The 24,154-nt window shown below is 43.4% G+C and overlaps 1 protein-coding gene across 3 annotated transcripts; it reads left to right on the forward strand.

The window, feature by feature from the left end:
* The first annotated feature begins 122 nt into the window (after nucleotides 1-122).
* Nucleotides 123-21,489, forward strand: LOC146176202 (uncharacterized). 3 transcript variants are annotated; one of them, XM_084582519.1, is made up of 10 exons: nucleotides 123-213; nucleotides 1,168-1,226; nucleotides 1,664-1,784; nucleotides 4,132-4,507; nucleotides 8,109-8,265; nucleotides 11,993-12,111; nucleotides 15,343-15,460; nucleotides 16,133-16,300; nucleotides 18,216-18,347; nucleotides 21,293-21,489. In XM_084582519.1, exons 1-10 carry the CDS (start codon nucleotides 162-164, stop codon nucleotides 21,464-21,466), a joined length of 1,476 nt encoding a protein of 491 aa, XP_084438645.1. In that variant the 5' UTR covers nucleotides 123-161; the 3' UTR covers nucleotides 21,467-21,489. The 3 variants fall into 3 exon arrangements, with proteins under 3 accessions (XP_084438645.1, XP_084438647.1, XP_084438646.1); XM_084582521.1 differs by lacking the exon at nucleotides 11,993-12,111 and having other exon boundaries at nucleotides 21,293-21,442; XM_084582520.1 differs by lacking the exon at nucleotides 1,168-1,226 and having other exon boundaries at nucleotides 150-213.
* The last annotated feature ends 2,665 nt before the right edge of the window (nucleotides 21,490-24,154 follow it).

The following is a 24,154-nucleotide window of genomic DNA, read 5'->3' on the forward strand; positions in this document are numbered from 1 at the left end:
TTTCTTTTTCCGGTTTGATCGCAGACCGACTCAGGTTGCGGTGAGCGTCCGTACAACGTGACTAGCTAGAGTGCATGTGTAGATTGTAATCAGTTTTCTAAACTACTTTTTCTTACAGAAGTCGTTCACGGGTTCGGTGTCTGGTGTGCTGCTTCCTTTTCATGAGCGGCACCATACTTCTGGTGGCAGGGGTGATTGCCATCGCTCTTTATGGTGAGATTTCTGAAGTTAAATGCTAATCAGCATGTGAAAAAAACTTATCCGTCTAGCGCATAAGTTGTTCTGTAAAACTATCCCAGAAAATATTGTGGCTCATTACATATATCAACTTTAGTTCACTGACATTCCCTAGCGATTCTTTAGTTGCCGCATGCTGTAATGAATGTTGACAAGGAGGTGAAATCTGTGTAAGGATTCAAATTGTAATGAAAGTGGTTAATCTTAGAGGTAACTCCAGCTTCCAATCATGCGATAGTACGGGAACGACAGTATCCCCGTACATGGAAGCACGATAAATAACTGCTATTCCGGGATGCTAGCCGCCCCTAATGAACGTGATAAATAGGACCAGAAAATGTGTTCGCGGTGTGTTGTTAGCGCATTGACATTTGATACTGACAGAAAAATTTCGACGCTGCCCACGCAATTAGCCAATTGACAAATACATGTCTGCATAATAAAATTAGTGCGCAAACTTTAGCCAGAAAACTGTTCAGCCAACCGAGCTGCCAATTACAAAACACGCTTGGCATTTATTCCGATGAACTGCAGAACGTTTATAAAAAACTGTTCTTTTTTTATTGTGAAACAGTACCACACACTGAGCGTGGCAAGATAACGTAGTCTCGGTCACAACGACTGTAACTTCTTCCGGCCCAGAGATAATATACCCCAGAGATGTTCGCATGCATGTAAGAATGATCGCGTTATTGTCTTCCGAATGCAGGGACACATGACCTGGATAAAATTATGCAACACGGTGCGTTCATCATAAAGCTCACTCGAGGTTCAGCTTACCTCAGTCCTTTCGTGCAATAAGCGATAATTTGCTCTAGTTTTATTATTCATCTCTCGAACGCTCGATCCCAACTATTACGGCAATACATTGTTCTTTTTATTTCTGCGACAAAGTATTCTGCTGCGACTCTTTTCAATTCCTTCGTCTAGATGTCGACGCCGATTCAGGTCGTGTCTCACCAGAAACGAACGAGCTTGTAGATGACCAGGTATGTAAATCTCTAGAACGTTCAAAATACTCTACCCAAATATCGACATATGGCTCAACGCACTCTTTTTGCCAAAATATTCGCCCGGTACACTGAGTCAAGGCCACTACAAAATTGAGAGGCACAAGTCTGCCATCAAAAGTTCGGTCTCTCATCAAGTCAAGTTGGCTGTCTGGAATCAAGCAGGGACACACGCCTTTGAAAGAGAAATACTAGTCGGGGATCGTCTACTATTACCATGCTACGGAGAGCGCGATTGCTTGTTTTGTAAATGCTCTATACACGTCGAGGATTAGTAATCACTTTTAGAATACTTGAAGGCTGTATAGTCCTAAAAATTTTGGAACGCTTCTCAGTTATGCCAGAAAGAGAGCAAAATTCTTGTTTAGAATTCACGAGCTAATCTTTTTTTCTCTTCATGCACGTCACATTTCAAGCCTGCTCCGGAAAGACAATCAATGCCGCACCCTGCCACAACCGCCCGGCGTACCCCTGGAACTCCTTTTCCCGCAGCGAAGTCTGAGATACCTTCGACGACGGCAGCGGCTTCTAAAGCTAGTGAGTCCAACGGACAGAACAACTGATTCCAAGGATCGTGAGGGAAGTCATACGTATATAGGATCTTGAAACAGTACCTAAGCGTTGAGATAAATCGCAGATCTGTCAGATTTATTCTTAGCTCCTAACTAGTTGCAATCCTTAAAAGAATTCATTTAATAGATCTGGCAACCTAGAAATATTCTGAAAAGTTTCAGATATCGCTAAATTTCTGCAAGCCATTTTCCTAAACTCAAAACTTTCAGAGTGATATTTTAGACACAATGTTTTGGAAGTGAAGACAAGAAATTTTACATGCAGGCGATTTCACCGAGAATGTGACGAAATGCGGGCAACAAAGTTGTTCTGAGATTACCAAACTAATCATAGTTTATCCTGCAGTTACTATGTGGCCAGTTTATATTCAAAGGAGCAACACTCCTGTCTTGAATTCCGCTTCTAAAGTACCCAGATAACCCAGATATACACACTGAGCAAATTTATTGCATTTTCCTAGACTCAAGTGCTTTTGATTTAGGGTGTTAAGTGTTGACCTAATCGCTGAGGAAGGCTAATTTGAAAAACCACTACCTATCAGCAAACATAGAATCCACGCGCTTAAATATTTTGCAACCAACTGCACTGTATTACTTTTTTCTTTCTGACTCAAGGGCTGACACGGCAGTACGGAATGCTTTCTATACCTCGTTTGTAGTTGTTAGGCTTTAAAAGTCGCCATATAAGGTTATTACTGCCCTCGTGTATGAATGCGAGAGCTGGCTCGCGCGATGCGCTGCCTCGGCCCGCGCTCCCAATGAGTCATCCTGCGGCGCGCCCGATGACGTTACCTGTAACGCTATGCATTTGATAACCAGGCAGCACAGCAGCATGGAAACTACCCTGACTGAGCATGCGAAAATGGTACTTACATGACACCTCGTCATTCGTCCCAAACGCCACTTGACCCAATATTTAGCCCGTATGTGTCCCGACATCGCACATATATTTAGCTACCGAAGAAGCGGGCATAGCTACAGTGGTGGTTTTCCAGTGTAAAATCAATTGCAGACACTCTGAGGAGCTGTGCTTTAGTAAGAAAGCAGTACTCGCAGGCTATCATATTTGCCGCCAAATTCGGTTCACTGATTGCTGAACATTGCCATGCAACAAATTCATTGCTACCGCAAGATTTGTAAGCCAGCCTACCTGCTGGCACGTGTAATGTTAGCACATGGACTTATGTTTTGTCTCTTCGTTTTCTTGCAACCCTTTTGTTTGGAGACATTTTCATGCAGAAAACAGTTTAATTACAATTTTTTTAGAAAAACGCACCGAAGGCAACTATAGCAAAAAATTATATTGGTAACCAGATTTCGTTATTGCCCTGTAATAAAACCTACTGTTTTTACTTCTCTGTATGGGTGGAACAGCAAGCAATTTTTTTCTAATATTGCTTGCGCGGATGATTGAACCGGATCATGAATAGTCAGCCGTGTTTAGTGCCGACACGACCGCTAACTACACTTCACTTTTTTCAGGTAATAATTAAAAGATGGCGACAGTTTTATTGCTTTTCTTTTTTGTTCGAAAACAAATATAACAGGGAGGAACGAACAACAATCTTTTAAATGATCGGCATTAAATGAGAACTACTGTGTGACCACGACAGCGTTTAAAATACGCAGATCAGCTTAATAATAAAAATATTAGTAATAGTAATAATAATGCTTTATTTTTCTTTTACTGCAAGGAAAGGAAAGGAGCAGCCGCTAAAAAGCTGCTTCGAAGAGCAGTTTGAAGGGTTGTCTGCCCTTGTATATGACGGCCCTTCAGGCCAGACGGCCAGTCACGCTTAGACAAATGAATAAATAATGAATGCAAAAATAATTGGCTCACAAAAAAGCACAGAGTAAATCAGTAAAGATGTATGACAATAATACACAGAGACACGCCACAAGATAGAACTCTGTTTCTTTAAAATTATGCATTCATATAAACATTACTCGGGTTACTTTAAAGGGAGCGCGTGAGAAATTTTTACCACTATCCAAGTAAATCATTCTTACCAATAGCAATTTAGAGCGCTATACTATTATACCGTACTCTCAAACATATTAAGATGCTTCACAGGTTGATCAGAAATTAGGAGCTTTTGTCGTGTATATAAACAAAAATGAATCGGGTATTTTCCCCTAACACGAAAGAATCAATTGATAACTTCGTGCGGCACAAATGATGGCATCCAACTATAAAGCAACCTGTAATATGCTTTCCTGATCTTACTTGAGCAGCTCACAGTAAAATAAACAATATATAGTGTCTATAAAGATGTCGTTAATGGCGCCTTTATGCGTAACCGCTCGTGCAGGTACTGGCATGGCACCTATTTTTCCAATCTCTACGACGACATCGTCAACAACAACCACGACCACGACCACCACGACCACGACAACAACTACCACGACAACCACGACCACGACAACAACGACCACGACAACGACCACTACGACGACGACAACCCAGAAGCCCAAACGGCTACCGCCGCTCCTGTGCTCAGTTGGGTCTACGGCATCATTGTCTCCAACGTACCCCCCCGATGGGATCTGTGACATCTTGATCTACACCCATGTGAAGGTAGTCGACAAGGTGATACACGCCGTTCTCAGCCGACCCAGCTTTGAGACGTTCAAGAACGAGTGCAAGATCTACCGTGACACAGAATGTGGCCTCTCCTTCGACATCCGGTTAGTTTTGAAAATGGAGAAACCCTTAACATAAGCGAGTGGTTTTACACTCGCAATCTTGTAATGCCTAGCTAGCGAGGCACTACATGCTGTTTGTGGCAATACTTTCCTTAGGGGAAATGTAGCATTCTCTCATGAACAGGGTAATCTGAGTTAGTACGAATCAGTTCTCATTTGAGAAGCTTGTTGTTAGCTGCATAAACATGTGTTATAGCATGTCTTGGTTAACGGCCGCAATGTGAAGCACTGGATTCGTATGAACGATCCTGGCAGTCAAGTGCTATAAATAATTTTTGCTTAACAGTGCTTTATGATTGTACGCTGAAATAGCACGACAAACGGGTGTAGAATTAAAAACCTTGCAGGATAAAGGAGCTGATCTGGTGCGCCAAGGCAGTTTTGACTCTTTTGTGCAGTTTAACAGTCAAATCCAATACGCCGCTTTGGCATAGGTCAATGTACACTCAGTGGTAGGTACGAACGAAATAAAACAGTTTGCTATGAATATCATTTTGAGAAGCGGAAAATCTTACAAGGCTGATTGGCAGCCAAGCTCGGTGTTCTTGTTTGCCTAAAGCTTTCGATTATTTAATTAGCATTAGGATGCGTGTCACAGCGGAAACCAATCCAGAACAGGTGGCAAAGCTAAAGTGCTACTTGGCTTGAAAAAAAGATAAAATCAAATAATTTGAATACATAGAAACTAAGACGGTTTAAGAATGGGTTGGTGTGACTGGTTTGGCTTGGTTTATGGGGTTTAATGTCCCAAAACGACTCAAGCCATGAGACATGCCATAGTGGAGGGCTCCTAGAATTTCGGCAAGCCTGTGGCTCTTTACCCTGCACTGACATCACACAGTACATGGGCGCCTTGCTTTTCGCTTACATCGAAAAGGGACAACGAGGATCGGGATTTGATCGTGCATCCTTGGGACAGTTGTCGAGCGCCGTAATCTCTGCCCCACCACGGCGGGACTCAAGTAGATTCCAGTAAATGAAGATGGTTTAAGGCGGATGAAGCCGCATCATTTTAAAATGCTGTGGACCAAAGGTAAATTAGAGCAAATTAATTGGTGAAATAAAGATACTCAAGGCATATGCTTTTAGTGCACGCAAATAAATTGGCGTATATGTTGGCTAAGAATGTGCGTGGCCCATTGTTGAAGAAGTTGGATTAAAAAAAAATGAGATAACTTAGCTCTATTATGCCTAGATATACGTAGCGAAAAGCAGAGACTACCTCGGGATCAGAAGTTAATTTCTCGTCTTCTGCGCCGTTCGCCAGCAGCTAAACTCTCCTCGGCTTCTGTCAAGCGCGTCTAAGTTCACCGGCGTTCTATTATTAGTTTACAAGAAAGGAAATGCGCAGCATCTGTCAGTATCTGTCACACTTCTAGTCAACCACTAACTGTCTCGCAGACAATGCTTAAGCTGCTCGACGGGGAAGGTTGTTGTTGTAGAGGCTGTAGGCAGGAGTAAAAGAAAATTACGCGGAAGGCAAGAAGCGCCGCCCGGCGGCGTTCGAGCGCACGCGCGGCCGCTTGGTCCTCATAGCTGATGGCAGATGGGTGACGTCACATCCTTGACGTCATCCTAATTGAATGACAATTATTTTAGTATTTGGTACTTTCAAATTGCGCGCCAATTGCAGTATCTGTTACTCGCAGAATAGCGCTATTATCCTCACGGTAGACAAGCGGAATTATGAAGAGCGTTTCACGATCCGGGGCGTGGTACAGCGGTAAAGCGCCCGGCTGGGGATCCAAGGAATGGAGGTTCGAGTCCCGGATAGAGACAGTTTCTTTTAATGAGGAGGAGTCGCACATCAGTAAAGCGTTGCTAGGCAACGCCGGCAGAGCTTGGCGAAGCGGCTGCGCAGCTGGCCTTGTTTGTGACGTCACTCGGTCGCGGCATACGGCATACGCGAAGCGCGGCTCCGACCCTCGTAGTGAAGCTTTTCGCTTCAAAGGTGCCGACAGCACAGCCTACTCTGCAGTGGAGAAATGTGAGTCTGAGTGTTGCTGCACACTGTACATTGCGCACCCTTAGCAAAAAAGCGTTGCGTTGATCGCATCAAAGTTCACCGACGTACATTTTTAAGGAAAGGAAAGGCGCAGGTCTGTCGCTCGCGGAATTTCGCTGACGCCTCTCGCGGACAAATTTCGCGTCAGCGAGATTTTCACCATGAGCCTTGAAAAGTTCTGCCTTAATTGGTTCACAGGAAGGGAAAGGCGCAGTGTCTGTCACACACCCTTTATTGCCTAGTTTCGTTCCTGTAGGCACCTGGTCATTTTAGGATACCATCCTGCCCACAAGCCGGCGACCGGGTTTTAAGGCATGCTCGCGGCCACGATCGTGTCTGTCCGTCCGTCGTCCGTAATGCTTTATTTTGATGACGTCATCAGTGGTTTAGTATGTCGTACCTTGAAATAAATTATGACATCCTCAGTGGTGTAGTATCTTGCGCCTTGAAATTAATAATAACGTCATCAGGGGTGCAGTATATTGTACCTTAAAATAAATGATGACGTCATCAGAACTATAGCAAGACGTGCCTTGAAATTAATGACGACGTCATAAGTAGTGTAGTATACCGTACCTTGAAATAAATGATGACGTCTTCAATGGTGTAGTATATTGTGCCTTGAAATACGTGTGAGTTACATCATCACATGTCGATGACGTTACCAGGCGATTCATGCATATACGTAGCTGACCTTGCTGGGCGTTCGATTCAGGCATCCGCGCGGCGCCTTTCATTTGGCCCTTCCTTGAACGCCGCACCACACAGAAAAGTTGGGTCGAATACTCCGAAAAGTCACTTCACGCCGTCATCACGGAGATGTTAACTAGGCTCTTAACTAGGGAATCACTTTTGAACAGTACTAGACAAACAAATTTAAGTGAAATTCGGAGATGTGAACCTAATGCTACAGCACTGAAAACCCGGAAAGTCAGAATTGATTCCGAGCCCTCTCAAACGGCGTGGCTCATGGTCTATTTATCTGGGGACATTAATCTTGTATCACACCATAATCATGTGGCAATTTGTCCCCTGAATAAACCTAATGCGCTGCTGCTGTTCCACAAACTTTTGAAATTTCTTATCTCTTGCACGAACTGTTTAGGCGTTCCTGTGGCCCGATTTGTTGCCAGTTCTTTGACAGCCTCTCTGATTTTTCACCTATCGGTAAAGCTTCGTTACCATGATGCCACATCACTGCCAAATCTAGTGCCACAGGTCTTTGCTGGCCTCTCTGAAATAACAGAAAATTCAAGATAAAAGTACTACACATAATTCATATCCAGGAATCCTGCAAACAGGGAGGTATTTTGACATCGGATCTGCTGCTACGTAAGCAAAGATTTGCGAGAAGACAGCAGCAATTATTGACGATCTTCGTAAAATTATCATTGAAATATTATTAAAGAAACTGAACATATTGAATTACGAATATCCTATAAGCTAGAGATCTGCACCTCGCATTGCGTGAAATATGGTATTTTAATTTCAGTATTTTGATTTTGACAGGAATGTTGCAGCTGCTATGTACACAAAATGTTTTGATGGGGATGACTCGAAATTGCATATTCTTTGCAGGTTCGTATATCCGACAATGTTGGACCTAACAGATATTCGTGACACTCTCGGAACCTGGAAGCGTGAAGGAATTGTGATCCATTACGCCATCATGAACATTCGCGACTTGAAAGACACCGCCACCAAGTACGCCCAGGAAGCCATTCCTATCATCCAGGTATGGCGACAGCGTTTCTTCCTAACTTCAGTAAATAAAATATACGTTTATTTGTGGTTATTTTATCTGATACTTGCAATTACCAGCATTGCACTCATTTAGACGTCACTGAAACCTTGTTTAAATATAAGTGCATGGCGTGAGGAAAATAAGGAAAACCTTGCTAGTTACCCGAGTTTCACACTAAGGGGGAACAAGCATGATGTGAGGTTCCTAAGCAATGCGTCATCCTATGACTAATCATGCCCTATGGCTACCGGTCGCGTGCTAGAATAAACCGACAGGACACGGCGAGTTTCAGTGTTTCTTTGGTGTAGGCGCCTCACTGTTCAGCCACTTCGTGAAATGGGTGAAGTATAATAGTTCCTGTTTGCTATTTTAAGCCGAAAAAGCATATCGTGGAATCCTAGTGCTACACAGAACGTCTGTGGTAAATGGCTTTCTTATGATAATTTCATTTCTACCAGCGCTAATGAGCGCCTCGTTGTTATTACATTTTTAAGGGAAACAGCACAGCCGCAACGATCGATATATTGCGATACCGAGACAACAATAAACTTCTGTTCTAGGCTTTTGAGTAATAATTACCAATATATGGCTCAAGCTACCTTTCCTTCTTTATTTGCCTAAGAAAGTTTTGCTAAGCAGTTTCCTGAATTCAGACCATGCTATAAAAACACGTTATAAAAACAAACATCCAGCGAAATATGTAACTCTCATGTTGCGTACCCGCTGAGCGGTCATTGGCTTCTCTCGCGGGCGGTTTGATTGCACGTGGTGAACTCAATATTCTCGTTCTAGACTTATCCCGCGGCACCATTGCTCTGCTTGTCGCCGCAAATTATGGCTCAACGCGATTAATGCATAAAGGCAAAATGTACTCCCGGGAACGGGAATAAAAATATTGCTATATTTCGGTAGATTCTACCCATTAGTGACAATGTATAGAGCTCAATCGCGTAATTATATTTCAAATTTATCAAGAAAGCCAAGTTTTAGCAGATGGTGGCGCTACAGTGTCATTTTGTTGCTACTTGACGACATTAGTTTCCAGCTTCTGAAGTTTGTGCCTATGTCACAGCGTTATACAAAGAGGCATTGGTGTTCATATCAACTTAATACAGCCTTTTTTGTCTCTTCCAAAAATTACAGTAGCTTTTATTTTTTAATCTTGCTTGAATTCCTGTTAAAATGCGTTCAAAACAGAAAATCTCAACTTAAGACGCCGCCATACTTGTAGCGCTGCTCCCATCAGCAGTGCTGCTTCAGGCAGAAACTGTTCTTGGTATCTGCGGTAAATGTCACCGAGTTGCTTAGTTTATTTATTCCTATCATTATATTTAAATTCGTCTTAGTAATCTCAATTACAGTTAAATGCAATTCTGAATATTATTTTACGCGACTTAGGCGGCGCTGAATATTGTGTTCATAGAGATACATAAAGTTACTTTACTAACGGCTTGTCATGTCCACGACGTCGTTAATTCCAACGCGTTTCTTAGCTGCCAGGCATTCGTTAATTTGGGGACCGCAACTGCGAATGAAGAAGGAAAAAATTGTTGAAAAAGTCAGTAGACCGTCGCTTTGAGATTGTTACTCGACAGCATTGGTAGCCCGTTCCATAAGTTACGTGAATTACACCCACATTACATCGTCTTCACTTAGTTTTCCACTCCACGCACACGTTGTATCCCCGTAAGGTTTTACTGCATGCATATTCAAGCACTTGATTCATCGTTGATGACATGAATTTCACTATTCGAGGCGAAATGCGCCTAAGAAGCTTCTGTTTATAAGCATTGAGCAAGCAATCCCGTATGGCGTAAAGGTACCTTCCCCGTTTTGAGACCCAAAGATCAGAGGTTCAATTCAATCTCTTGGCCACGCTTCTTGTCTGACACGAATGACAACATTAGGACCATTCTCAATCAATGCGGCTTTTTCGTGGCGGACAAAACGGGCGCGATTTGTACCCAATGGTGATTCCAGCGGCAACAGGTGAATATTTCCAGTAGATTCTTCGATATTAATACCACTTCGTGGGTGAGCCCCTGAGGCAATCAAGTGTTGGTTTAAAGCGACCTAAGTCGGCGGATAAAGGAAGATGGGGATTACTGTAATCGTCGCTCATTGGTTTACAAAATTCCATTCTGTGAATGTGGCCACGACTGCATTAATCCTTGTGAGTAGCTCCGAGCAGCAGCTCTGCAGATGCCGACATGTGTAGCATGCAATTAGGAGTGTTTTTCATTATACTACATGCAATAAAGGATGCTTTTCCTTCGCACATCATGAAGGGCGTTTAGGACGCAGAAACGCTGTTCGTGATGTGTGCAGGGAAAAGCACGCTTTATTCCATGCAGTATAGTTAACAGTACTGCTTACTGCATATGCTGCATATGTTGACAACCACAGAGCTGCGGCTCGGTGCTTACCTCACATGGTTTAATGCAATGTTGGTCACAATCTCAGAATCTCACCCTCTGGTCTAGCTAGAGGAACGGGAATCCCTTAAAATATTGCACAGTTAGGTCGAAGTGAACGGTACCGATTTCAAACCGTTGCCGTGAGTGTTTGCAAGCGAGCTCAATGTGCATCTCAGAGTGCATTAACTTAATAGCGAGTAGCAGTACTCAAGCTGGACATCAGGAAAGCAGAGCAAGTGTCCCTCCCTGGGAAAGATTGGTCAACACGTGCTTACAAAGGGGAAGCCTTAATGCAAGCCTGTATGGCATCGCAATAGACAAACTTACATCTATCGATGCGCGATGAGCTCTCTTGGACAAATGTCGCACGAGGTGATAAAGCTTGCAAAGTTCTGAATACTATATAGCACGTGGCACGGGGTGACTCACGGTTCGGAAAGATGTTCAGTTCAGAAACATGTTCCGAACTGCTATATATATATGGTGACTCACGGTTCGGAAAGATGTATACCAGTTATAGTATATATATATATATATATATATATATATATATATATATATATATATATATATATATATATATATATTATAACTGGTATACACCTTTCCGAACCGTGAGTCATCCCATGCCATGTGCTTTTTTGAATCTTTCGTCTCTTTTTTTAATTTTTATATTTTTATTTTTTATTTGGTGCCTAACTCAGGCGCACTATAGCTGCTTCCCTCAAACCCCAATAAAACTGACCCTGATCTGTAAAATGCCACTCTGATGAAGACTGGTCCCCAGTCGAAGCGTCAGTAAAACTTTGTTATGTTTTTCAGCGTATGTCAGTCTACTTTATACCAATATATATATAAAATGACAGGAAAGCTGTCTGAATCCCATCCGTTTCATGTGTATTGCGGTGTAAGTGTTATTTGGTGATAAAGTAGGCGCAAAAGTTGATTTCGTGCCCACCATAAATTCTTCTACGCTGCTCTTCATTTTGAAAACGCCTTCATTTCTCTTTCTTTATTGTATCAGGTGAACCTATATATTGCGAGGCACGCGCAGCTGTCAAGTGCGAACCAGGATTGTCTTACTTTTCGCCAATAATTGAGATATTCTCGAGCAGTTAGCAACAACAAAAATATCGTAGGCTGTATAACTAAAGAGGCTGTGTCGGCATCTAGTGAAAAGAGTTGGCTTGGTCAGTTCCATTATGTTTTACACACGTTTGCAGATTTTTTTTTTACTTTTTGCCGGTGATTAATAATGAGCGGGGAGATTTGACATCCTCAAACTTCATACTCTTTTTCAGTCTTTCCGGAATATTCTCGGAAATGACAGAACTGGCGGAAAAGTTATTATTGGTGTCGGCTTTTTAGAATACCCAGATGGCTCCACCTCCATCTCGTACCTTGCCGAGAACACGGCCACGTGAGTACAGTCAAAAATAAAAGTTCACCTCTAAAAAAAGTGGTCTGATATCTTGGCCTGTATAGGAGTCCGAAAAAATCTGGTGTTAATTTTAATTATGAGGTTAGTTTTTTCATATAAATTACATGTTTATTTTGGGGTTATAAACTTTCTGTTCTTTCAAAGCTTTTGGAGTGGCATCGTGTTCTTGTCTGCGTTAGTGCAGCATCAGTCCACATATATTTGTCGCGTGGTCTAAAAGAATCAACTTAGGCGTGTTAAGTTAGACGTTGGTATACGAGACAATATATTTACTTAAAGTAAAGCAACCCAAAAGCAGTTTTCAAAAATACAGATGTTTGGTAGTGCTACAATGGCGATGTTACAATCTTCTTCATATTCGCCGTCGCGCATTATGGTTTCAGCAAGAAAACGGGCAGCTCTCTTTCGAACTTTTTTTAGTCACAATACACTTAAAGGATTTGTCTGCTTGTTTCTTGCTAAGACTATTGGCGGCTGTTATGGAATTCCCATAAAGCATAAATGGAAAGCTCACAACGGAACGTTCGCAGGAAGATTATCAAATAGCCGCTGAAATTCTAGCAGGAGCAGGCTTACGTGCAGTGTATATGGTGTAGCTAATGCGATCAAAAGCGGCTTCCTACAAGCTTTACACTCGGCACATATCTGTTACTTAACGCCCACCCCCTCACCAGATGTTCCGTCCGCGCAATTTAAACTGCATGTCTCTTCGTATGCGAATGCAGTAAACTTATGCACAAGGTTTCATGTACAGCCTTTGCAAAAAGTTTAGAGCCGAGTGGGTTTGCTTTTGAACGGTGTATTATTACTTCATAACACTCGTGGAAGTCATAGCCACTGGAGAGAATAGGACACAACATCTTCTTGTCTGTAGCAAGTTTGGAAGCATGGGAATGCATTATGAGCCACATGGTATGGCGCAGAAGCAGACCCCTGGGTATTAACTTTTGACAAAGGCTGTACGTTAAGCCAATGGTGTAAAAAAGCGGCACACTTTGGCTGGAACGATCATAACCTTTGGCAAGCACAATTCGCAATATATTTCAATTCAGTTTAATTTGATTACTCGTTAATTTTACTCATATATGCCGCTCGTTATTCGTTTTTAGAACAAATATATATCTTTATGTAGTGACTAGAGATAAGCGATGACTGATGCTTTTTTTCTGCCAACATTATTCATCCTCTTTCATCCTTTTATGGTAGCCGTGGAAATGCAAAAAAGAATTCAGTGACCGCGATGTTGTGCTGCCGCAGTGAGGTGCTGCCAAGCGCAGTTTCAACGACACAAGTGTGTGCACCCTATCTCGCATTGAGCGGCTAACGTCTTTGTCACGAAAGTATGAAAATGCACCTGCACATTCTGCCGGAAGATAGTAACCACACCCCGTTATTGCTGATAAGGGAGGCAGGTCACCGATGACCAAATATGACGACTGTGCCATTACTGTATCGCACACAAAGTGTGATAAAAGATAAGTGACATAGTTTACGACAGCCTCTATTCAATTTATTCGTATTATTGTGCTACCAATCAAAATCTCTTGTGGCCGTTTTATATGACACAATCAGGGCGCATGTTTACTTTGATCAAAACGCTGTTCGCAGCCCCGCAATATAACTCATGACACCTCGCCCTACCTTCATATTCGCATAAAAGTCTTCTCTTAGCGCAGCCATAAATTAGTTTTATGCTATAGCGCAGAAAACATCGTGCCAACGGACTTCCAAGTAAATGTGTCTTTCTTGACCGAATAGTGCATGGAATATTAACATACACTGAGATAATTTCTGTGAACGCTCTAATGTGAGCAAAAATTAGGCTATTCCTGTAAAATACACAAGGTATAATTTTCAAACCAAACTACAATTATTTAGGGCGGGTATACATAGGTGAACCATTATCCCTTAGTTGTGAGACGAACATACTACACATTGGGCACGGAGTCTCGTCTATTTGAAGTCAGTGAGAAATCCTAATGAAAGCGTTGCTTTCTTTTAGCTAGTAGCGCCTCCTGAAGCCACATGTGCTGAAACTAAATGCAAGTAAGAGATTATAATCAGGCAGTTGTCATATTGCACACAGAGGCGTTGTCAGTGAAAGCGAGATTCCTTGTGAATAACATATGCCATTCCTGACAAAAAAAAAAAAACAGTTGCATGCGTCAACCACATGATAACCAAGTGTTAGCTAATTACGATCCGGATAGATGATGACTATGATGGTCTTCCCTGATTGGCTCTTGGAAACGAGGGCACTAGTACCATGGCCTCTGTATACGGACAGTGCTAGGGGCTGTTCTATCAAAATGTGCCGAACCGGTGGGGTCCGTGCCCAACTCCGACAGTCCTGGATTTGTCCTGCTGCAGTGCTTCTGATATAACAAGCTGAGCCTTCTAAGATAAGCCCAAAGACAATACCCCGCACAGGTTATCAGCCATATCCATGGGTCTTGTCCTCCGACCTTGGCGACGGAGGGACCTAAAGCTCAGCGGGATAGTGTCCATGTTCTCCATCTCGGTTTTCCGCTGCGGAAGGCATTTCATCTCTATTTCCTGACCATGTTCACCATCACGACATTGATGACTATGCAAGCAATAGATCATTACGACTTCCAGCGGACTCGCCTTTTCCCGCTAGGAACTAGACGACGAGGCAGCCGGCAGGGTCGCAGACGGAGTCCTCGCGCTTGACCCCCTAAGCATCAAACAATATCTCAGTCAGTCACCATATTATTTTCTCCGTTTGGCTAGCTACCACGAAATATTTGACAATATTCGTAAGAAAGCGATATGACACGATGTGTGTTGAATCGGCAGGCCAGTAATTGTTCCTTAAGTTTCTTGGCCCAAGTTACTTGACAAAACCTTTACCGCCGCGACAGGTGCTCCCAACCACTCGTTTACGTTCTCTCTATTCAAATATTTCCCGTTTTATGAAGCCTTCGAAGTATAAGTGCGGCATTATTGTATTACGAACACATACCGATCACTTCATGTGAGGAGGAGCTACCGGAATTAAAAATAAGTTTCAGAACGCTCGGGACAAAAAGACATAGATTAAGTGCAGGTCTTGATATAGTATCCGTTCCATTCAACGAAGTAACGTTAAATTGGTACTTTTTTGATGTCTCAGTGAGAGATGGTTCTTTGAATAAGGAAGTGAAGGAACGTACGTAGCGATATATATTATCCTTCATTTTTGAGCAGGGCCGATGTGGATATCGTGGTGATCATCACCAGTTATTTATTGCTGCCACCTCACCAATCCTGCATCAGCTTACCGCCGAGCGCATGGAGGACCCAAACCAATTATCTGCTTTCCATGGTAAGAGTGGCGAAGAAATCATAAGAAAATGATCATGATGATGTTGCAAAAGAAATGTTATTTATTTCTGCAAATGTGTTTTAATCAACAAATTGAAACAAAGAAAATTCATCAACATATTCTTCCGCGAGTGGTGTTAGCGATTTTTGAAATCATATTTAGCTAATTAGGTGCAGTTTACAAGAAAAGCTTACTTATCCCAAAAAATTCAGGTGGGACAGTAGAGAGCTCGCAGCCGTTTCATATAATACTTCATACCAGCAAAAAACCAATAAAAAGCCTTACAATGGAGAAAAGCAATGCTGTTTCCACAACTGCGGAATAATTCTGTGTGTGTGTGCGCGTGTGTGTGTGTGTGTGTGTGTGTGTGTGTGTGTGTGTGTGTGTGTGTGTGTGTGTGTGTGTGTGTGTGTGTGTGTGTGTGTGTGTGTGTGTGTGTGTGTGTGTGTGTGTGTGTGTGTGTGTGTGTGTGTGTGTGTGTGTGTGTGTGTGTGCGTGTGTGTGTGCGTGTGTGTGCGTGTACAATTAGATGGAACATCCACCGGTTACCATTTGAGGCGCCTACGTCACAAGTCTCGGAACATGTTTCAAATACTGCCGCTTTACGCACTTGCTTTTTCCTCCGTGCTTCACAGGATTGTGGAATTAATTCAATACTCTATCGAATTGCAGGAAAAGGCCCTGCCTATGAGCAAGCGAAGGTTCGGAGTCGAAGGGCTGACAGTGGCATTCTCGTTTCAAATGGGAGTGCTGATGTTTCACATGAAGAAGACATACAGGGCCGCAACCGGCGCCATGTACGAAGCATGCGATGCAAGGATGATTTCGGACTATGCACAAGTAGGTGGCCGTTTTCATTGCCCTTACCCTCTCGTTGTCTCCTAGTTATGTAATGCAACCTATATAAGATAAGTCATACACAAAATTAAACATTTAGCTCTGGACACCCTACTGAAAAACCAAAAGTTCTACGGCGCAATAACCTCATAAAGTCACACCTAATCACAGAGACTCTAATACGGTGCACATCATTATCATAAAATATCATACATAATTTATGATAATGCACAAGAAACTATGACACCTTACGCAATTACATGTGACTTGTATGGGATTTCATATGTGAATTGAGTGAGATTGTGTTAGAAAATGTGAGATTATTGCCTCATACAATTTTTTCAGTAGGGCAAGCTAAGAAGCAGATTTGTTCGCCAATGCAGCCAAGGTAACAGCTGCGAAGCCGCTTTAACGGCGTAAGTCTTCCAATTTTGAAGGATCCTCACTGCGGTACCAAATGGCCATTTTTCATTTCGAGCTGTAAGGTGCTGTTCTGAGCAAATTGGTGGTAATGACGTAATCTCCAGGTGTGCAGTGAACTCTCACCTCGACATTTTTTTTTTTTTGCGCTTGGTCGAAATATTTAATACTGGCAAACAAAGCCTATGTTTTTAATGTTTTCAAGCGAATAGTATAAACCTGCAATCATCCGACATGCGGTTATATTCACAGTTAAGATGCAAAAATGTAAGCGAAAAACAAAAAACAGCCCCCATAATCAACCTTCCCCATCGCTTTAAAATTTCTACACCCGCACTTAATGGCAACCGCGAATCGACATTATTTGTGACCGATCAAATGTCCGCAATGACTATTGGTTTGTTTACAATGCCACTCATTACATGGTGGCAGGCGTGAAAACAAACCGAGCGAGCTTTCACAAAATTAGAGCGTGGCATTTTTCAGTAGGCGAGGATTTGTAGCCTCTGCTGCAGAAAACAAAGGACTTGGCACATATGGCTGCTTTAAAGTATCACACGTGGCTACATGAACGCCTTTTGAGTAGCAGTAAAACTTATAAATTTTATCAAGGTCACAGAGGGTCGCCGTCACCGTATGTTGCATATGGGATTTCAAGTCAAAAGCGACATAGGCTAAGAGGTGCTGTACTGTGGACGGCTTCGACCACTTGGGCATCTTTAAAGCGTGGTCAGTTTTCACAGCGCCCGGGAATTGTATATTTTGCACGCGCTGTAACACAGCCAAACGGGCTCAATTAAACCCGTATCCAGAGATTGAGCCGCCACATTCCTTAAACTCATAGCCACAGTGAGTGGGCTGGACACTGTTTGTGAAATCGCCTTTATCATAAAATGGCAGCCCATAATATATTCTTGACTTGCAGAGAATTTTATGTTTAAATGCGTTAACATATCATCTAAATTTCATGAACGGTAGTCATCCTTATTGAGGGTACATGACCGTTCTCTCCGTGTAATCCAAACCGCTCTATAGTGAGGCAGCCACAAGCACTTAAGCTCTTGATGAGAAAAAAGCTACTCATGGCGCAGTGTCATCGCTCAGAGCAAGTATGGGATCAAAATGAGTAGGTAACATGTAGATCTACATCCTGTCTCCAATTTGAAATTGGATCCTTGAGTGCGGGGCTCTTGGTCGGACTTATGGTTTAAATAAGACCGCAGAACTGTAGTTATTGATTTGGATCATGAATATCTAATAATAATCAACTCAGCTTCTTACTAACACGCTTACGTTATCTCAACAAACTACGTGCACATGTTTGAAATGTCGCACGCGGATTGAAGGAGCACATTGTAGTACTTTTGCTGATCCATACAGATCCGCAAGGAATTCTCGAAGCTAGATGGCTCTTCTAGGTATTATAGTAGAAACGGGAGCACCTGTCCGTCGTGCAATGTTCATTTTTCATGATGAATGTATTTCTACCTTTCTTCAGGCATGCGAAGGAAACGAAGACGTTCTGAGCAGCGAGAGGACTGCTATTTCCCTCAACAACGCAGATTCGGTCAAGAAGACCGGGAAAACGATATTTTCTACATACGACACGGAGCAGTTCATGAAGGAAAAGGTGATATGATTGATTCTCGTTTACAAGCAATCACTTCCACATGCCGCGTAGAAATGAAATCCCTCTCGTGCATCACAACTCCCTAATTTACGCTTAGCGTTTGATTGTGTCCTTCATTACACTCTGTTACCACGCTTAATCTTCGAAAGGCGAACAGGTAAAATGTCGTGAATTCTTTAAATTACGGTTAGCGTTTGTTGTATGTATCTTTCATTACACCCTATGACTACGCTTCATCTCCTAAAAATGAACGGCTAAACATGCGTGGATTCCTTGGCCACAAGAAGTTCGATATGGCGATGTGAACTAAGGGTCCAGCAAACGAACCACAGGGTAAATGTACTGGCCCTCTTTCTGCTGAACTCTAGCGCACTGCCATCTACGTTTCACGTTGCAGATGTAATCAAACACGTTAGGTGCTGCCACCTGAACATCGTCGCTATTAATCCAAACATGGCCACCCGCAAAGGCAAATGTAATGCTGGAATTTTAAAGTGAAAGCTTTCAATGCTTCACACTGTCGGCATTTGTTCATCCGGTCCCGCTATGGCGATCAGTCAAGTGACGACATCACCCGAAACCGAAACTACCATCATCAGAAAAATAAATATCTGGTCTCCACCGGGATTCGAACCTCCATCCATTGGAACCGCAGCCGAACACTTTAAACTACGCCACACCTGATATCCGTGTTGTCAAACCATATCCATAGAAGCACTCCTCAAGGGTAGGGTCCTCTCGGCAGTGTAACCTAGTGACAAACAGTGGAAATGTTGTCGAAAGGAATGAAATCACATTTAAAGCCAGCCGTTCGTGTCGCTTCTGTGGAGAATTGTATTAATAGTACTTACCTATGCACTCGAAACATCTGCTAGAATTTCCTGAGTTTATGTTTTTTTTATCTTTTTTACAGTTCACAGCATTAAAATAAATTACAATTTTCCTGGGGTGTGTTCCCTTTCACGCTTCATTATGTGATACCTTTGGTTCTTAAAAACTGAAAAACAAGCCCTGAACAGAGCCACAACGTGACGGGTACACTATGCAGCTACCTTCACCATAATCATTTCTGGCCTTCAGTGAGTGTGTTACCTTTAGGTTGCGTTCAAAGACACCTTTCAGCAACACTCTCTGTTGAACTCGCTTAGAGCATCGTCTGCTCGAGTGCGCCTACGGGGTATGGTTGGGCAATGCGTCCCCGGGCTCTGGAAACACACATCATATGTCTCCTTGTAGAATGTGAGGCTTATAGTTACAAATAAATAAATAAACCCTGTCTCCATCCGGACTCGATCCTCCGTACCTCGACCCCCAGCCGAGAAGTTTAACCAACTGCGCCACGCCTGGTATCGTTATATGAGCATCATAGTTCTCCCTGTCTACTGTGCGGATGATAGTTAAAACAAATAAATAAATCCTGTCTCAACCGGGAATTTAACCTCCACCCCGGTGATCTCCAACCGAGGTCTTTAGCTAACTGTGTCATACCCGGAACCGTGAAACACGTATCATAACTCTCCTTGTCTACAGTGAGGTTGATAGTAGCGATGACAATGACGCTGCGATTTGTGATAAATACAATGATAGTATTAGTAATGATAATGATGGTGCACTTATTTGATAATGATAATGAGAGCAAATGTGATGCACCCGGTGTGCAAGCAACGCTCAGGATTTCGCATTTCCACAGTTTAGATTCCACAGCGCTGCAGGTGTACGCGTATATTCACGGACGCAAAGACTGCTTTGCAAAGTTTTTAAAATTTCTTACGCTACACCACCTACAATCTCTGGCACTCAGCATCATAGAGCTCTTTACATCTGCCCGACTGCAAGGCGACAGGATAAACTTTCAATGTTTATCCCCTGCCCACTGCGGGCGCATTTGAAATGAAGAGGCCAATGCTCAAGCAAAACGTGCCCTCAGTATTGGCCTCCAAAGAGCTGTGCATTTTTCAAGAGCGGATACCACGTGTCTTCTTACGAACTCTATGAAGAATGCTACGGCACCTTACTGGGCCCAGCCAGACGCCCGACAAATCCGTTTGAGAGGTCTCGATTCGAACACTTACATTTCATGTCCCTCATGAAATTCCGCGCCATCATGCATGCTTGCTACATAAACTTCATTTAAACTTAGCTTTCACGCACAGATATTTGCATTTAATTGAACAGGCAAACTCTCCGGAATGTTCATCCCCGAGATTGTGGACCATAAGTTATTGGGGTGCCCAGTTTATGCGCGTAAACGAAAAGTGCTAGCCGTTTCATTGAAGCGTTTCAATAAGAGGCCTCTATTGGAGGAGTTGCCGTAGGGCGCTTGGCAGGACATGGGGAAGTGTTTCCAGGCAGTGCGGGCTCTTTGCCATTTTTGTGCACCACCGGACTTCACTCGCGCTTGCAAAGGAAGTTGCCGTGCCTTTATATATTTTCATACGCCTTCTCCCACATCGTCACCCATCATGATCCTCTTTCTTCACCCCTTCCCCTTCCGCAGTGCAGAGTAGCAAGCCATATTTTAATTATTAAGGCCAAACACTCGTCTTTCTTCTCAATAAATACATCTTTCTATCCACAGCGCTCTCGGAATATTTACGAGGTACATGACCTGCTTCTACCTGCACCAGCTAGGAAAATCTGCTGGGCAATAAGAATAAATTGTTTAGCAATATTATCTTTTTCTATGTATATTTCGTTTGAAGCGAGCACAATTGAGGTATGCGGTGGACTAAAACCGCCTGGATCCTTATTCATTGGTCTTTAGAAAGTTGTTTTCTGCCGCACTTCGCTCTCTGCTCCGTCCTTGCTTTCTATGCTCGCACCCCGCATTACAGAAGACTTCGTGGTCGTGCACATCTGCAGCCTTGTCTCAGTGTGTGACGTTTGTCTAATATTACGAACACAAAGCTAGTTCAAGCGCCAACGCTTGCCGCCTCTCTCCGCAGGCAAAGCTCGTCATGGATAAGCCACAGATTCGAGCCAACTTTACGTGGTTCCTCTTCGACGTGCACCTTACAGACGTCTCGGGACGCTGTCTTCAGGGAGGTCCTTTTCAACGGATCAAGGGCTTCAGACAGTTCTTCCAAGAAGAATGGCTGCGCCTGAACAAAAACACTTAGGCAGTCTAGAGCATGAGCGGCTGGTGCTAATGCTGGCTGTGCCACTAAATCTATGAGTGGACTGTTTTAGGTTTAATAGGGCCTGAAAGAGAAGAGAACAAAACTGCAATGTTACACGTCATTTATTGGGGTGATTGTGCAACCTCCATTATTACGCTGACCCAGTAACATATGCTTAAGATGCTGAATTAATTAGTGCGCAGATATTTTGCGTATACCGCCGCCACTAGATGACTCTTCCAAACAAGCACAGCTCACAGCCGAAGCTTCGCATTCTTCAGCGCACATGTTTTAATACATTTATGGACGTAATAAAATCACAGGTTGTATTAATTATTATTTGCCTAGAGAGTCCCCTCAGCTTTGAATATGTGCACTATTTCTAGATTCCCATAAATGATATATATATCCCAGGTAGCACAGAAAATGAGGACCCAGTAGGTCCGATCTAGGCAAGTGGGACTGGGGCAACCATCATAAATCTGCTTCGGTCCCCGATGAGGCAAAAGTGGGCAAGCCACTATTTCTACATGGGTCCCATAGCGACGTTGCTCGGGCTAATGCAGAGCAGATTCCTGCATCCAAACCACAAGGATCCCTTGTCCGATATTTTAGAGCAGTACAACCTAAATGTGGGTTCTTTAAGACAAAGCCCTCATAGATACAAAATGAGGCCGCCCACATTAAGTCGCTTTGGGACCTGCATCGGCTGTAGTGGGGCAAGAAAACGGGCATGCTTACATGCTGCCCCACTCGGCCCCTTGAAGGTTACTCGGTTACTATAAGTTGTAGGTTACTAATATCATTAAGTGTTCAATTTGGGCAAGCCCTCTTGAAGCCCAAATAGGGCAGCCTATAGCTAGACCGCTTTAGGTCCCACATCGACCGTAATGGGACTAGAAGGCGGGCGGGCCCGCAGGATACCAAAGTAGGTCGCTTGTGGGGAATTTGAAGGCACATAAAACAGCAAGTGGGCTCTACATTGAAAGACAACACCCAACGCAATAGGGCTGCCCACACAAAACCGCTGCAAGTCCCACATCGGCCGTAATGCGGCTAGAAGGCGGTCGTGCCCGCATGGTACCAAAGTCGGTCCCTTGTGGAGAATTAGAAGGCATGAGCAATAAGCAACTGGGCTCTAAGTTCAAAATCACCAAGACAATTGGGGCTGCTCACACAAAACCGCTTTACGTCCATCGGCCGTAATGAGGCTAGAAGGCGGGCATGCCCGCATGATAGACCAATCAGTCACTTGGGTGATTTTGAAAGCACATGCAACAGCTAGTAGGCTCTATGTAAAATAAAAACTCCCGGTCCGATTGGAGCTGGCCACACAAAACCGCTGCAGGTCCCACATTTGCCTTGGCAGGGATAGAAACTAGAACTTCCGTATGTTCGTCACATTTGTTAGATTGCTGAAGCAACGTAAATGCGGGCTCTTGTGGCAAGAAATAGCGCTAGCCCAAATGTGGCTGCCGAATTATTGCCGCTGTGGGTACTATATTGGCCGTAGCGGAGCTGAACACACCGGTGTTTCCGCACACTATTGTGAAAGCATTCTTTCCATACTTTGTTTTAGACGTGGCCCTAAATTACTAATATAGATGATTCGTATAACAGCTTGGGCATTTGTCTGTAAGCAATAATAAATTACTTTAGTTCTTGCGCTCATGAAAAATGCTAATTGCAAATAGCAATTAGCACCAATTGCTAATTGATGCTCCTTATGTGGTTGCCGTGGACAGCCTGCAACTCTGAGCACAATATTACTGTTCGGAAATCACATCTCCACAGCCTGAACAAGATGGACGTGGAGTCATTTAGGCTAGATTATTGTTACGAATTATTGTGAAACCTAATATGGAAGCTTTTAGAAAGGACAGACATATATAAAATAACTGCTTAATTACGTCCATAAATATTCATTGGGAGAACTTGGACTAGGGCTTCCCAACAATTATCTGCGTCGGACCCCTATGAGAATAATGTGAACAAGCCCAAGTGCGGCTAGCGCTGTAGAACTCTCGTCGGTCCTATGTCATTATCTGAGAAGCTGGCCGAAATAAAATGTTCATCCTGAGCGGCTGCCCGAATCTCCCCAAAGTAGAACCATCGGGGGCAGTTGGCGGGATGTGCACCTTTGGCAATGCGAGAAAAATGTGGGCAGCCCCGCAAAGGCTGCCTGCATCGGTCCCACGTGGGGCTCATCGAGGCTTTGTCGACCGCCTTCTTCGGGCCTATGTGGGGCACCTTGCAGCGCCCACATTAAGCCAACCGGGGCTATCCTGCATTGCCTACATTGGACCCACCGGGCCTCCTCTTAATAGCTCACTTCGTGCTGCTGCGGCCTCCTTTAGAGTGACGTGGCAGATCCGTTTGAACGACGCTCGGCAGCCTGCTCGTATCTTTCTTCGCTATTTTAGAAAAACACTGTTCTCAGTCAAGTATTGTATTGAAAATGCTACGGCTTGCTGCTGTTCAGTAAAGGACAAACCTCTCTATATAGAAATGGAAGGCCATTCCATTCTGTGCTGTGATGAGCCGCAAAATCAGCGACGACTGATGGACAGGGCTGAAACTGCGGTGAAGACGATAGAATTCGAGGCAATAAAGCCCGTCTATCACGGCTTTAAAATATAGTTTTGAAAGCCAATAAAGTGCTTTATCCATTCACGACGAGATCTGTCT

This window comes from Amblyomma maculatum, chromosome 10, assembly GCF_055883805.1.
Source record: "Amblyomma maculatum isolate TAMU_Amacu chromosome 10, ASM5588380v1, whole genome shotgun sequence".
NCBI classification, from domain to species: domain Eukaryota; kingdom Metazoa; phylum Arthropoda; class Arachnida; order Ixodida; family Ixodidae; genus Amblyomma; species Amblyomma maculatum.

Bases quoted from the DNA above. Each gene is read 5' to 3' on its own strand.
- LOC146176202 (XM_084582519.1), top strand. From the start codon at position 162: ATGAGCGGCACCATACTTCTGGTGGCAGGGGTGATTGCCATCGCTCTT. The intron at 1,227-1,663 runs GTATGTAAATCT...TCACATTTCAAG, and splicing joins ACGAGCTTGTAGATGACCAG to CCTGCTCCGGAAAGACAATC. The intron at 1,785-4,131 runs GTGAGTCCAACG...CCGCTCGTGCAG, and splicing joins GGCAGCGGCTTCTAAAGCTA to GTACTGGCATGGCACCTATT.